The 14,921-nt window shown below is 38.1% G+C and overlaps 1 protein-coding gene and 1 pseudogene across 7 annotated transcripts; one reads left to right on the top strand and one right to left on the bottom strand.

Annotated features, from left to right (window-relative positions):
- Positions 1-42: 42 nt before the first annotated feature.
- Positions 43-9,534, top strand: TRIML1 (tripartite motif family like 1). Of its 7 annotated transcripts, none has more exons than XM_077144645.1 (7): positions 43-120; positions 373-571; positions 3,879-3,974; positions 4,984-5,214; positions 6,360-6,382; positions 6,566-6,663; positions 8,653-9,534. In XM_077144645.1, the coding sequence occupies exons 2-7, from the start codon at positions 452-454 to the stop codon at positions 9,186-9,188; spliced, it is 1,104 nt and encodes a 367-aa protein (XP_077000760.1). In that variant the 5' UTR covers positions 43-120; positions 373-451; the 3' UTR covers positions 9,189-9,534. The 7 variants fall into 7 exon arrangements, with proteins under 7 accessions (XP_077000760.1, XP_077000759.1, XP_077000765.1 ...); XM_077144644.1 differs by having other exon boundaries at positions 70-120; positions 446-571; XM_077144648.1 differs by having other exon boundaries at positions 112-182.
- A 2,416-nt stretch (positions 9,535-11,950) lies between these two features.
- On the bottom strand, positions 11,951-12,702 carry LOC143669547 (ras-related protein Rap-1b pseudogene; annotated as a pseudogene).
- Between the last annotated feature and the right edge of the window lie 2,219 nt (positions 12,703-14,921).

The following is a 14,921-nucleotide window of genomic DNA, read 5'->3' as shown; positions in this document are numbered from 1 at the left end:
TGGAACATGCCGATCTCCCCATTCCAAATTGGAACACAGACTCTGTGACGCACTATAGCTCTATTGTAAGGCTTATTGTAATAATTCTGATTGATGCTAAAGACTCCTTCTGGGTTTGAGGTAGGAATAACACAATGAATGACGCCTTATAAATTATTTCTCCAGTGGTGGCAGTTGTTAAGGTTATTACAGATATTTGTTTATTTAGCAAGCCCCAATCTTAGATAATGCCTAGCAATATTTTGAAGCTATGCCCCAGTTAGTGGGCTAGAAGCAATCTGAGCAGTTGGGGTCTCATCACCCCTATCCGGTGCCACTCTTTATCTTATTAAAACTGGCATAACCCTTTTCCCTGATTTTCCTCTCTTGTAGCTTAAATTTTCATCCACGTAATTTAAAAACGCTGTACAAAGGACGCGTGGCTAAAACATTTTTTTTAATATAGCAAGCAATGACTTCAGAAAGGTTCATTTTAACTGAGAGGAAGGAAGGTAGAGGAAGAAGCATTCAAAACCAGAAAAAATCTTTAATAAACATTCAATATAAGAAACCACTCGACATCCCAGTGAAGGTAAGTGGGAAAGAATGTTTGTTCAGTTGGAGCTTTGAAATAAAGAAATGAGTGGAATAACCTGGGTAATGGGGACCCATGGAAGCGTGCAAGCTGGAGAGTAATCGGTTGAAAGTGGAATTATGGTGTGATGAAATTAGCGGTAGAGTGGAACTGGTTATACTCTGAGAATGCTTGTTAGGTCCCACTTTCTGGCAGAGGGTAGGAGGAAGACCATGACAAGAATTGACTCATGAGCACATGACAAGAATATGTATAGGATTTTTATATAGTAGTCATTGTATAAAATCTCCTCACTACGTTTATTTTTTTCATAGGTCCTAAAAAATATCTTCACATTTTATCTCTGTCTAATAAGAACTGATGGAGAAGAGGGACAATTATCTAATGGAGAACTAAGAGGGCCTAATGCAGATGTTTTCAAAGGGAGAAAATAAGTGAGAAAAGTTATATCTATACTAAAATATGATTATTTCCGCCAATTCATGGTGTAATGACCTATCGAGACATCTTCCAACTAGAATGTTGTTTTAGATGCTTTCCACAAGGCAGAGGAGTGAATGTCGTGGCCTGAAGAACAAAGCAATAAATATATTTCTGACAATTAATTGTACATCTAAAGTCAGGGAATTCTTCAATGGTGAAATTGTTCTCATTTGATTGGGATGAATGCAATTAAATACAAGGATAGAGGACCCAATAAAGGAATAGAAATCTTAGGTTTTGTTCAAGCTGAGAAAAGGACGCAATGAGAGGATGAATATATATTACAGCTTTCAGCCTTCAGATTCTCAACCAGGTTCCATCAGCAGAGTTTTCAAAAATATTTGGACCATACTTCCAACTCAGCTACTATTAGAGGTCATAATTCACATCTTTGTACTGGCTGATCCCAAGTTACCCAATGCTCCAGCCTGAAATCAAAGTATTTAAGGGGTGTCACGGTGCTGTTATATACAATAGCTGAACCTCAAAATGGTAACTCTGTTAGGAGCAAGTGTGCCCTCAGTATTCAGTATGTAGCTTGCACAGAGAGAGGTTCAGTAAAAGTTTGGGGTTGATGATGAACCCAGCATACAAGAGTTCCACATTGAGTCATAATTGGCTTTGTGTTGGGAGAGTATATGTCAAATGGTGAAATCAGGCACAGAAGAGAGTAGAGTTTCTTCTAATAACATCATAGCTACTGATCATCCACTTATTACTCAAAACAATAGAACTTCAGGGAGGACTTTTCTAATCCCAGGCTAAGGGGTGTGACCTTGCTCTGATGTCCCTCCATGAAAAAATGTCTACAGCAGATTTGATGGAAAATCTCAGGGAAGAACTAACGTGTTTTATCTGCTTGGACTATTTTACCAGCCCAGTGACCACTGAGTGTGGACACAGTTTTTGCCTGGTGTGCCTTCTCAGGAGCTGGGAGGAACACAGTACTCCTTTATCTTGTCCTGAGTGCTGGAGGACCTTAGAGATCCCTCATTTTCAGCCCAATGAGCGCCTGGGCAGGCTGGCTGGCATCGGCAGGCAACTGAGATCCCAGGTGCTGCAGAGTGAGGACGAGCAAGGCAGCTATGGGAGAATGCTGGCAGCCACTAACGTGTTCTCTGATGATGAGCAGAGTATAAATTCTTTCTCAACCCAAAGTCATGGAATGAACAGACTGTATTTCTCGAATAAGGCTGAGAACCAACACAAAGTAAGATCGGCTGCTCACCGTAAATCTCAGAACAAGAAACCATGTTCCTCCACTTAACTCCCATGATATTCTGTAACGATGACAATCATGGGTGCTTTTATTTAGGCACCAGACCACAAACTTGCATGGATCTTGCTCTCATGTTTGGTTTGCATCATCCCAGTCATTTGGGCTCATTCTTTTTTTTGCTTAAACAACAGGAATTTATTATTTCATGGTTTCAGAAGTTGCTTCCTTCTGGGGTTAGTAGCATTCTAGCCAGCTGGCAATCCTTGGGGTTCCTTGGCTTTCCCATCACATGACGATATCCTCCTCTTCTTTCTTCTGAGTTCCCACTGATTTCTGACTTCTTGATCCTCCCCATGGCTTTCTCTTACTATGTCTGAATTTCTCCTGCTTCTAATGGATCCCAGTGATCTGGATTAAAACATAATCTCATTTATTTGGACCACACCTTAATTTAAATAACATTTCCAAGAGGTGCTATTTACAATGGGTTTATAGTCACAGCAATGTAGATTCTGATTAAGAACATGTCTAAATTAGGGTACATAATTTAGTTTACCACAGGCGACATACACACAACATAAAATTTCATATTTTAAGTACTTTCAAACGTGCAATTCAGTGGTTGCATTCAGTATACATTCACTATGTTATGCTACCATCACCACCACCTATTACCAAAAATTTCCATCACCCAAAACAGAAACTTTGTATTCATTGGTCATTAATGCCACATTCCCCACCCCCACCCCTTCCCCTTCTGTAAGGACACTGATCACGTTGGATTATGGGCCCACCCCATTCCAGTATGATCTGATTTTAACCTGCTTAATTCCATCTCTAACAAACCTATTTCCAAAGAAGAGCACCTTCTAAGGTACTGAGGATTAGGACTTCAACATAACTTTTTGGGGGGCACAATTTAACCCATACTATGGGGGCTGGGGAGAAGGGAGGACAGGTGCAGCTGATGCAACCATATCAAATCTTTCCTGCATTCCTCAAGCTTCAGGGGCTGTATCTTCTTGCTCAGAGAAACCTGAAACCCCAGAGCAGGGCCAGGATGGGCTTACACCCCAGATGAGTTTAGGTCTCAGGTTTGTGCCTACATGCAGGGGTAGAGTGGGGAGTGGGGTGTCCAAGAGAAGAACCCCAGAGTTCTTGGATGTTAACGTTCCCAAAAGCTTACTCTTCTGTTCCCTGGCTCTGAGCCACCTGCTCACCTTCAGGCTGTTGAGATTCCAGTTGTTTATGCAACATTCTAGGAGCCTCTCTTTGAGATCCTAAAATGCCTGCATTCTGAGTCACTTAGGGGTGGTGAGGAAAGGATGGAGACCCTTGCTGGATCATGCAGAGGAATCTCAATGGGAGAGGGAGTGTCACAAACAGGAAGCTCCCAGGTGGAGAGCAGTCACTGCCATGGGAAGAATTAAAGATGGCGGCTCCAATGAGCTGGAATGAGGAGGGCCCTGCCTAAAACTGTCTTGGGGCTCCGCTACTCATTTTTTTTTTTTGGGGGGGGGGACTTCACTACTCTCTTGGGTTAGGGCTCATTCTTAAACTGGTGCTTGGCTTATTTGCAACACAGTTTTGTTTCTATTGCAGAAGAAGCTTCAAGAAGTCCTAAATATTTTGCGCAAAAAGAAAAGGGAAGCACAGAATATATTAATACATGAAAAGGAAAGGGTGATATTATGTAAGGTAAGTATCTGTCTTAATTTTGGTTCTTATATATGATTCTATAAGGGGGTCTAAAGAGATTCTTAGAGAAATATCAGAAAAAAAAAGAAAAAAAGTAAAAAATTTCCAGTTCCACTCCTGCACTATGCAGTATCTTTGCTTTTGGTCTCCTACCTTCACTTTTCTACTTGGGAGTTTCAAGACTTTCAAATTCAAGCAATTTTGTCATCCCCATGCAGGTATATATATATGTTTATCCTCCTTCTCTGAGCATCCATGCTATATAGATACCTCTATTATGGCTCTGATTGCAATTATTTAAAACATTATTCTTACAGACAGGATGAAAATCAATTAAAAAAGGAATATATAAAATGCTTTGTGAAAAAGAAAGTAGAGATAAAAGAAATACATTAAGAGAAAAGGCAAACAAGGGTGAAATCGTAATTTGAATAACTATGTCTGAACAAATGCTAGAAGTTAGCCACAGATTTGATTTGAGCTGACTAGCAGCCAAAGCAAAGAATTAAGTGTTTAATTCGGTAATTAAAAAATGTATATAACTGTGTATTTGATTCTCCCTATAGATTTTGAGTTTGTAAGTGGGATTATTTGTCATGTATATTTCTATTGATATTATGTGATCCAATGCTACTTTCACTGAAAAAAAAATTTGCATGAATGAACACTCACAAATTTTTGTGGTTGTTTTTATCCTTAACCTGCTTTATTCTTTTATCATAATACTGGTCACCTATGTTTATTTTGGTCTCTCCCACTCAAATGCCAGTCTCCTGAGAATAGAAAATTTGATTTTGTTTACCGCTGTATCTATCACACACATGCATTCTAAAATGTCAGAATAGCCACTTAGCCAATCAATAGTGTATGTAATTTATGTGTCAGGTTTCAAGAATTGTCTCGGAGAAGTAATAGGGCTTTGTAGGGGTATAAAAATCTATAACCACCAGTGTTTCTGTCACTAACTTCATTTACTTGTGTGTGTGTATATGTGTGTGTGTAATGGCAGGAAGAGACAAAGAATTGTAAACAGGCTGTTGTGTCAGAATACATGAAAATGTATCAGTTCCTGAAGGAGGAGGAGCACCTGCAACTGCAACTACTAGAGAAGGAGGAAAGAGACAACCTGAAGAAACTGAGGGACAATGAGATCCAGCTGACACAGCAAATCAGAAGTATAAGAAAAATGATTGAACAGATAGAGTCCAAGTGTCAGAATTCCATTATAGAATCTTTCGAGGTGAGAATAAAATTCATGAGAGGGTTGAGAAAATTAACGAGAGCAATATGCAATAACCCATAAGATTTTGAGCTATGGAGAGTACATTTTTCTTCGTTCGGCTGAAAACCTAAATTTTTGCCCAAATGTAGTTTTCTTGAAGAATTAATATTCTATACTTTAAAGTCTTGGGCAGAGGAGAAACAGAAGAACACCTATCCTAACCAGCCTGATGATGACTCCAGTTTCTTCTGTGCCTGCCTCTGCAACTTCAGCTTTGTCAAATGTTTTATTAAATTGCTTAGTATTGACTATGTAATGGACATAATAATAATATCCATATTAATGGACATTATTAAATTTAATCTTTACCAAGACCTATGAAGATAACTACTATTATGATGTTATCCAGAGATGACTGTCATCTACAAAATGGCTTTAATAATATGCTTAATAACACAAACCCTTCCTACGGGGGCTTCTATATTTCTAGCTCTTCCCTTGATAGGATAAAAGCTGACATGAACTCTTAAATCCCAGTACTTATTTAATAACTGGAGCCTATTGCCCAGTAGGTAATTTATCTGTCCAGTAGCTAATAGGTGATAGAATCCATGTATTCTGTGTACTGAGTCCATATGCTTTACCATCTTTGTACCAGCACTTCTCTAGGCTACTGAATTCTCCAGTACCTTCTTCACATAAGCCATGTGAGCCAACTTCTACTTCGTGTCTATTTCCTAGACTGGGTCCACAGAATACTCCTGTTAATTTAGTAACTTTCATCCAACCACTGCGACCTCAAACAGGATTGGTCTCAGCTCTCAGTTTTGCTCTCCTTTGCTTATCTCTAACTTCCTGAGGCATTGGATAAAGAGACTAGTAGTTTTAGTTTTTCGCTTCTCTGTCAACAATGGGTTCTGCTGACCAAGGAGTTACATGAGAAACAGAGAAAAGGAAATTGTCTGTAGTCATTCAGAGAAACATCTCCTGTTCACCAGCAACCATCCCTAGAAGAAACAGGGATTTATTTCTACCATTTGCTCTCCCACTCTGAGTGTTATAGGCCCACGGGAAGAGAACTCTGAATCTGCAAGAGACTTTATCTAAAATGTATTCAGTCTTTGCTAGTGATCATATTAACAGTCTTCCCTTTCTACCTTTAGGATGTGAGAGGAACACTGGAAAGGTAGGTCTCCATTCTGTGTTTTTATGTAAAGATAAAGGGATTTGGTGTAGGATGAAATAGGTTATTAGGGTGGGGATTGGGGGTGTTTATGTTATTGGGGCAAAATGAGATGAACTTTCAAGTTGGAACAGGTCACATGGTCTGTACTAAGGAACCAGAGTAAACATCTCTGCCATCTTGTAGGAGTGAACCGCTCTTGCTTCAGTGTCCAGAGGCCACCACCACGGAACTGAGTCTGTGCCACATCACTGGAATGCGAGAGATGCTAAGAAAGTTTACCAGTAAGTCAGTCTGATTTGTCAAACCTTTGGAGATAGTTCCAGAGTTCACATCAGCATATGTCAAAGGATGAAAAATGAGCCTTTAGTCAGCTTCTTCTACCAGAGAATATTCACCATGTGGGAGTCAGGCTTTCCGCTAAGGCATCCTGAGTTAGAACTGAGCACTTGGGAAGCCTGGGGCCACAAACCATCTCTGTTCTTGAGCAGAGACAAGCAGTGACACTTGATTGATGTTTTGATCTGGCTTCCTTTTCTTTGTCTAAGGAATCTGGATCTTTCCTTTTTTGCTTGCTTTTTTTGTTCTGTTTTATCCCTCCCAGTCCCAGCTCCATCCCTTACCCCCCACCCTTGGGTCCTGCACACAAAGGCAGACATCTCCTGAAGGAATATTTCCAATTCTAGCTGTGTTCTTCTAAGGATAAACACTTACTTGAACTCTTAAATTCCACTGAAGGAACATTAAAAGAACTGCTCTTTTGGAATGCTTCCAATATTTAGGCCAGCCAAGACCAAGAGAGGTCAGCGTGGGCCTTTATATTAGATTCTTAAGGCTGCCAACAAAGTACCACAAGCTGGGTGATTAAAACAGCAGAAGTTGATTGTTACACAGTTCTGGAGTCCATGCTCCCTCTGAAACCTGTAGAGGAGAATCTGTCCTTGTCTCATCCTAGCTTCTGATGTTTTGCCTGCAATCCTTGACATTCCTTGACTTGCAGCTGCTGCACTCCAATCTCTGTCCCCATTGTCATATAGCCATCTTCTCCCTATTTCTCTCTGTCTCTTCTCCCCTTTTATAAGGACACCAGTCATTCTCAATTAAGGACTTACTCTGCCCCAGTATGAATTCATTTTAACTTACCTAATTTTATCTGAAATGACTCTATTTCCAAATCAGGTCATATTCTAAGGCATGGGGATTAGGACTTCAACATATCTTTTTTTTTGGAGGATGTACATTTTAAACCATAACAGTGCTCAGGTTTATCTTGTTGACAATTTGACTTTCAGAGGAAGATCCAATGAGCTTTGGACTCAACGGATATTTGATAAGTGCCTACTGTGTGCACAGTATTATGCAGTTAGGCTCTGGACTTAATTACAGTGATGAATGACAGGTGTGGCCTTTGTTTTTGTAGAACATTCAGGGAAATTGAAGATATGAACATTAAATAATCACACAGATAATTAGTTATAATTGGAATTTGGTTTATAGGTAAAGGCATGAAATTGTATTATAGGATACCTAATCTTGTTTGGACAGTCGATTAAAAGTGGAAGCCTCTTATTTGACCCTGGCAAGAGAGCAGAAGCTGAGGCCTCCTATTGGTCCACAGTGTATTTCATTAGATGGTAACCAAGCATTGCCTTAACTCATTTGAAGCTGCATTTCAGCCTGTCATTGTAAAAAATATGCTGATTAGGAATTCTCTCCCAAGAACTTAGTAACTTTGTAAACTTGATCAAGTTTCCTAACCTTTATGAGCCTCAGTTTCCTCTTCTATAAAAATGGAAAAACATTAATAATACTTGGACGATTAAATGAGAATAGTGTACAGATAATGTTGAGCACACAGGAGATGTTTAGTAAATGATAACTGCTTAAATTACTCTCCCACCCAAACTGAAGAATCAGGACCATACTTGGCTAAAATGATTACGAATAAAAAAAGGGTATTCTATGTTTGGATAAAAAAGCTCTTAATACTAAAACTGTCTTATAGACAGAACAACTTCAATTCCATTATCAGAGATTCCCCTCTCCCTCTTAGGCTGTTCTTTTCACATGACTTTTTAGAGGTTCACTCTACCTTTTATGAAAAAATGAAAGAAGGGCCCAAAGATTCTTTTATAAACAAAGAAAACCACCACACTCCCCTAAATTACATTTTACAAATTAGAACCAATACTGATCATTTTGTTTAAATTCCACATACATAAAAGGTTTTTCAAGAATGCCAAAGAGAAATTCATTCTTTTCTTCTCTTGCAGCTGATATAACTCTGGATCCAGCCACAGCCAATGCATATCTAGTCTTGTCTGAGGATCTGAAAAGTGTGAGACATGGAGGAGTCAGACAACAGCTACCAGACAACCCAGAGAGATTTGACCAGTCTGCAACTGTGTTGGGCTCTCAGATCTTCACCTGTGGAAGACACTATTGGGAGGTGGAAGTGGGAAATAAGACCGAGTGGGAGGTGGGGATTTGCAGGAATTCAGTTTGCAGAAAGGGAAATCTCCCAAAGCCACCTGGGGACCTCTTCTCACTCATAGGTTTGAAAATTGGAGAGGATTATAGTCTTTGGGTCTCATCGCCTCTGAAAGGTCAACACGTGAAAGAGCCTGTGCATAGGGTTGGTGTTTTCTTAGACTACGAATCTGGACATATTGCATTCTACAATGTGACAGATGAGTCCCTCATCTACTGTTTCCCTCCAGCCTCTTTTGAAGGAGCTCTCAGGCCTATCTTTTCTCCTTGTCTCCCAAATGAAGGGATGAACACAGGGCCTCTTACCATTTGCTTATAGCCATGTTTGAGGGACATCTCCTGAGCCTTTACTGAGGATGAGGTTTAAGACCAACAGATGGCTATTAATTAAGATGATGAATGCATTGACAGTATTAACATCAGGTGATCTGAAAGAAAAGCCCCAAAAGAGTGTCCATGAACTTGAGCCCACATGAACAGCCAGATTGAATAATGAACTTCCACATGAATGTGGTAAAAGACGATCCTATCCTGTGTCTCTAACCAAATTCATTACCTGGACTACTCCATGTATGTGCAGGTCACTAAAAAAGGAGAGACAGAACTAGCTCCCGTTATACTGAATCCCACTGTCTGAGGCCAGTTTTATAAATATATGTCATTTTTTCAAGTGTATTTATTTATTTGACTCTTAAATAACTGTGCTATTTGAATGTGCCTTTATCCTATGTGCAGAGGTCTGCATCCTGGGACAGCCCAGATTCCCTGGGAGCCTGTGCACAACTTCTCCTTTCCAGGGTGGGTAAGGGAGACTCATGACTCAGCCTTCTCAGAAAAGTCCCTTTTCTTCCCACATCCTGAGGCCTGGAGTCTTTGTACTCAGGAAAGCTTGTGTGTTCAGAAAGTAGCAAACATTTGTGTGAATATGAGCCTCTCATTTATGTTCCCATAATCACAAAAGGCTGGAAATTTCTGTTATGTTTGTTAATATGTTCAAATATGACAGAACAGAGTCTCTATTCAATAAATGTATCCAGTCTATGGATGTCATATAACTTTGAGATTTTTTTTTTAATTTTAAACTTTTTATTTTGAAATACTTTCAAGCATATAGGAGTGTTACAAAAAATAATGCAAATCCCATACAGAAAACTCCAACAAATCCCTATCCCCCCAGATACTACATCCACCAGTTTTAACATTTTGCCATAGTCACATTTACCATATCATTCTGTGTATACCTCTCTCTCTATCTATTCATCCATTCACCCATCCATCCATCTATCTTTTGATCAATCCATTTTCTGAACACATGAGTGTGGTTTGTATACATTATGCTTCCTTAATACTTAATACAGCTATGTACATTTCCTACAAACAAGGACATTCAATTATGTATCCATCTTAAGTAGAGTTATCACATTCAGGAAATTGAATACTGACATAAAGCTTAAGTCAGCATTACAGTTTTATTATATATTCTAATAATGTCCTTTTGAACGCTTGTTCCTACCCTTGTTATCACACACCCAGAATCAGATATTGCCTTTGTTATTGTCTCTTTAGTGACTCTTTGTTTCTTTTTTCTTATTGTGGGAATATACATACCACATGAATTTTCCCTTCTCAGCCATTCCCATGCACACCATCTGGTGAGGTTAATCACATTTGCTGTATTACAGTACCCTCACTGCCTTCCAATGCTAAAACTTTCCCATCTGCCCAAACAGGAACCCTATACCCACTATGTATTAACTTCCTATCCCCCCTGCCTTCATCCCTGGTAAATTGCATTCTAATTTCTGTCTCTATAAGCTTGCTTATTCTCAAATATTTTTTTTTTTTTTTTTTTTTTTGCATGGCAATCCAAATTTATTGAACTACTGATGCTAAGTTATACAAAATTGCACCACTTTAATTAAGGCTTTTAGTTTACATTTGGCCACCTCAAAGTAGTTGTAACATTAGGTTGTTCAATTTAAATACTGTGGCTCCCTGTTGGATAGACGAACAATCTTTACACCCAAACATTAATGCATACAAAGCAACAAGGCATTGTTAAATAAAACAGCAATAGTTACTGCAAATTAGGCCTTGTGACCAATTACACATGATTAAAATTACTTCCCACATCCACAGTACTCATCCACCATTTAACATCTCAACCAAAACGTTACACATGTGAAACAATCACTAACAGGCAAAAATACTAAACCTGTATATTTGGTATTGCAAATACACTTATGCATGAGCAAGCAAGGGATTCACAGTGAGAATCTACAGCTGCAGAAGCCTGAAAATGATTTACAAAAAAATTGTTAAATCATTAAAAAATTGTTTGAAAATATACACTACTTGTTGTAGACCCCCACTGTACACACAACTATAAACATTGTTCCCTATGTAAACAAAAAAGGAAACATAATAAGAGATTTGAAAAGTCTGGACATTTCCTTCCCAACAGATATTAAAGGCAGTGTTTTTAATCTAAGACATTTTACTGAAAGGACTATCATATTTTAAAGACAAGATCACTGTCTCCACAGGTTTTTCAAAAATTAAAAAAACTACATAGCTCATTAATCAAAAGCGCTTATTTTTTGCAATACAATGATAATGACCTTGAATTTCTTAAAAATTACAATAAGCTACAAGTATCGAAGAAGTGAAGTTATCTGGAGTAGTCTACATAGAAGCTCTTTGGACTTTCTTTTATTAAGCTAAAATAGTGGTGCTTTTAGGATTTACGTTATTGTACTCTCCAATACAAAGTTTATGGGGTGTGTTAAAGTATACAGTATACCATTTTCATACATGTACAACATTGGTGGATGAAGAATGTCTCTTAATAAGCAGTAATACTGGATGTAGCCTCTGGTTTTACCAGCTGTATACTCTAGGGCTATTATATAAGTAAAAATCTCTCTTGTGATACTGGAAAGCATTTAGAATGTGCAAACTGATGTAGTAGCTTTCATCCGCCTCTTAAAGGGTACCACCACAGGAAAGTCCATTTAAGATGTTGGTAGGTCTAACAAAATTGGAATGCTGGCACTGTTGAATTGGGCAACAGTTCTTCAGACCTGGGTCAGAGCTACAGTGCATTTGGTATATTAAAGCAGCTGACATGATGTCTTTTTGCAGGCCTTCCCAGGCACTGGAGTTTTTCTGTTAATTTGCCGTACTAGGTCATAAAAGATCTCATTAACATTAATTTTTGATTTTGCAGAAGATTCTAAGAATGCACAGTTGTTCCACTGTCTTGCTAGATTTTGACCTTGCTCCTTTCCTACAACTCTTTCGTCCTCCAAGTCACACTTATTACCAACCAGAATCATTGGAACATCATCAGTGTCTTTTACTCGAAGAATCTGTTCTCTCAGATCTTGTAAATCATTAAATGTGGACTGTGCTGTGATGGAATAAACTAATGCAAAGCCTTGTCCATTTTTCATGTACAAATCCCTCATTGCTGTAAATTGCTCCGTTCCTGCAGTATCCAAGATTTCGAGCATACACTGTTGTGCATCTACTTCAACTTGCTTTCTATAAGAATCTTCTATTGTAGGATCATATTTTTCAACAAAAATTCCTTGAACAAACTGCACGGTCAGAGCAGACTTTCCAACACCTCCTGAGCCAAGAACGACTAGCTTATACTCACGCATGGTGTGAAGTTGTTGTCAAAATCTAGTACCTCTCGCGCTGTCATCGGTTCGCGCAGCCAGTGTCTCCTTGCGCCTCGCGCTCCCTCCGGGTCGCTGCTCCCGGCGCCACGGCTGTACTGCCGATACCGCCGCCGCTCCGGCTGGTTACACGCCTGACTCTGGGCGAGGTTTCTCAAATATTTTATTTTTAGTCACTACAAATAGAATCTGTAACAATCGTGTTTGCTTCGATATCAACTCAACTTCAATTGTATACACTAGTTCCTATACCTCTCCATCCCCCCACCTTTGTGTGATTCTTGTCCTTAAGTATATGTTTATACATTACATGTTCAAAACCACTGGGTTATTATATTTTGTACATTTCCCTTTAAGATCCTAGAGGAAGTAAAAAGTAGAGTTACAAACCAAAAATTCAGTAGTACTAGCATTTATATTTATCTGTCACTACCCTCACTGAAGAGCTTTATTTCTTCATTTGGTTTCAATCTATTGTCTAATGTCTTTTCCTTTCAAACTGCAGAACTTTCTTTTGCATCTCTTTTTTTTTTCTTTACATGGGCAGGCACCAGGAATCGAACCTGGGTCCTCTGGCAATGCTATTCTAATGATGCAAAGAGTTCCTCAGTTTTTATTTATCTGGGAATGTCTTAATTTCACCCTCATTTTTTTTTTTATTCCTCTAGTCTGTTGATGGGCATTTGGATTGTTTCCATCTTTTGACGATTGTGAATAATGCTGCCATGAACATCAGTGTGCAAATGTTTGTTTGTGTCACTGCTTTCAGTTCTTCTGGGTATATAACAAGTAGTGCCATTGCTGGGTAACTCGATATTTAGTTTTCTAAGGAATCGACAAACTGTCTTCCATAGCAGCTGTACCATTATACATTCCCACCAACAGTGTATAAGTGTCCCAATTTCTCTACATCCTCTCCAACATTTATAGTTTCCTATAGTTTGTTTAATAGCAGCTATTCTTATAGGTATGAGGTGGTATCATATTGTAGTCTTGATCTGCATTTCCTTTATAGCTAATGAAAATGAGCATCTCTTCATGTGTTTTTGAGCTATCTGTATTTGCTCTTCAGAAAAATACCTATTCATATCTTGAGCTGATTTTATAATTGGGTTGTTTGTTTTTTGTTGTTGTTGAGTTGTATGATTTCTTTATTGTACAGGATATGAAACCTTTGTCTAGTGATTTCAAATATTTTCTCCCATTGAGTTGGCTGCCCCTTCACCTTTTTTTTTTTGGATACAGTACGACAGAGTCACATTTCATTTTTTTTCTATGTGAGTATGCTATTATTGCCACACCATTTGTTGAATTTTTTGTTTGTTTGTTTTTGTTGGTTTCTTTTGTTTGTTTGTTTGGGGAAGTGCACCTCTTCACCTTTTTGATGAAGTCTTTTGAGGTGCAGAAGCATTTGATTTTTTAAAAATTTTATTTATTAAACATGCCAACATACAAACAGAAACATCCTTACATATGATCATTCATTCTACATATGTATAATCAGTAACTCACAATATCATCACACAGTTGTATATTCATCATTACGGTCATTTTTTAGAACATTTACATCAGTTCAGAAAAAGAAATAAAAAGAAAACAGAAAAAAAATTCATACATACCATAACCCTTACCCCTCCCTTTTATTGATCACTAGCATTTCAATCTACTAAATTTATTTTAACATTTGTTCCCCCTATTATTTATTTATTTTTTAATTTCTAAAGTTGTTTTTTATTTATGAAACATAGCCACATACAAACACAATCTTGCCATATGATCATTCCGTTCTTGTTATATATTCAATAACTCACAATATCATCACACAGTTATATATTTATCATCATGATAATTTCTTAGAACATTTACATCAATTCAGAGAAAGAAATAAAAAGAAAACAGAAAAAAAAATTCATACATACCATACCCCTTACCCCTCCCTTTCATTGATCACTAGCATTTCAATCACCAAATTTATTTTGACATTTGTTCCTCCTATTATTTATTTATTTTTAATCCATACGTTTTACTCATCTATTGATAAGGTAGATAAAAGGAACATCAGACACAAGGTTTTCACAATCACACAGTCACATTGCAAAAGCTAAATTATTATACAATCATCTTTAAGCAACATAGCTACTGGAACACAGCTCTACATTTTCAGGCAGTTCCTTCCAGCCTCTCCTCTATACCTTAACTAAAAAGGTGATATCTATATTATGCATAAGAATAACCTCCAGGACAACCTCTTGACTCTGTTTGGAATTTCTCAGCCATAGACACTATATTTTGTCTCATATTGCTCTTTCCCCTTCTGGTGGAGAAGGTTTTCTCAATCCCTTGATACTGAGTCCCTGCTCATTATA

Source organism: Tamandua tetradactyla, chromosome 26, assembly GCF_023851605.1.
Source record: "Tamandua tetradactyla isolate mTamTet1 chromosome 26, mTamTet1.pri, whole genome shotgun sequence".
NCBI classification, from domain to species: domain Eukaryota; kingdom Metazoa; phylum Chordata; class Mammalia; order Pilosa; family Myrmecophagidae; genus Tamandua; species Tamandua tetradactyla.
The sequence above is the reverse complement of the archived record's forward strand: the minus strand, read 5'-3'. Positions and strand labels throughout refer to the sequence as shown.

Bases quoted from the DNA above. Each gene is read 5' to 3' on its own strand.
- TRIML1 (XM_077144642.1), top strand. From the start codon at position 1,842: ATGTCCCTCCATGAAAAAATGTCTACAGCAGATTTGATGGAAAATCTC. The intron at 2,268-3,878 runs GTAAGATCGGCT...TTTCTATTGCAG, and splicing joins AGGCTGAGAACCAACACAAA to AAGAAGCTTCAAGAAGTCCT. The intron at 6,383-6,565 runs GTAGGTCTCCAT...GCCATCTTGTAG, and splicing joins GTGAGAGGAACACTGGAAAG to GAGTGAACCGCTCTTGCTTC.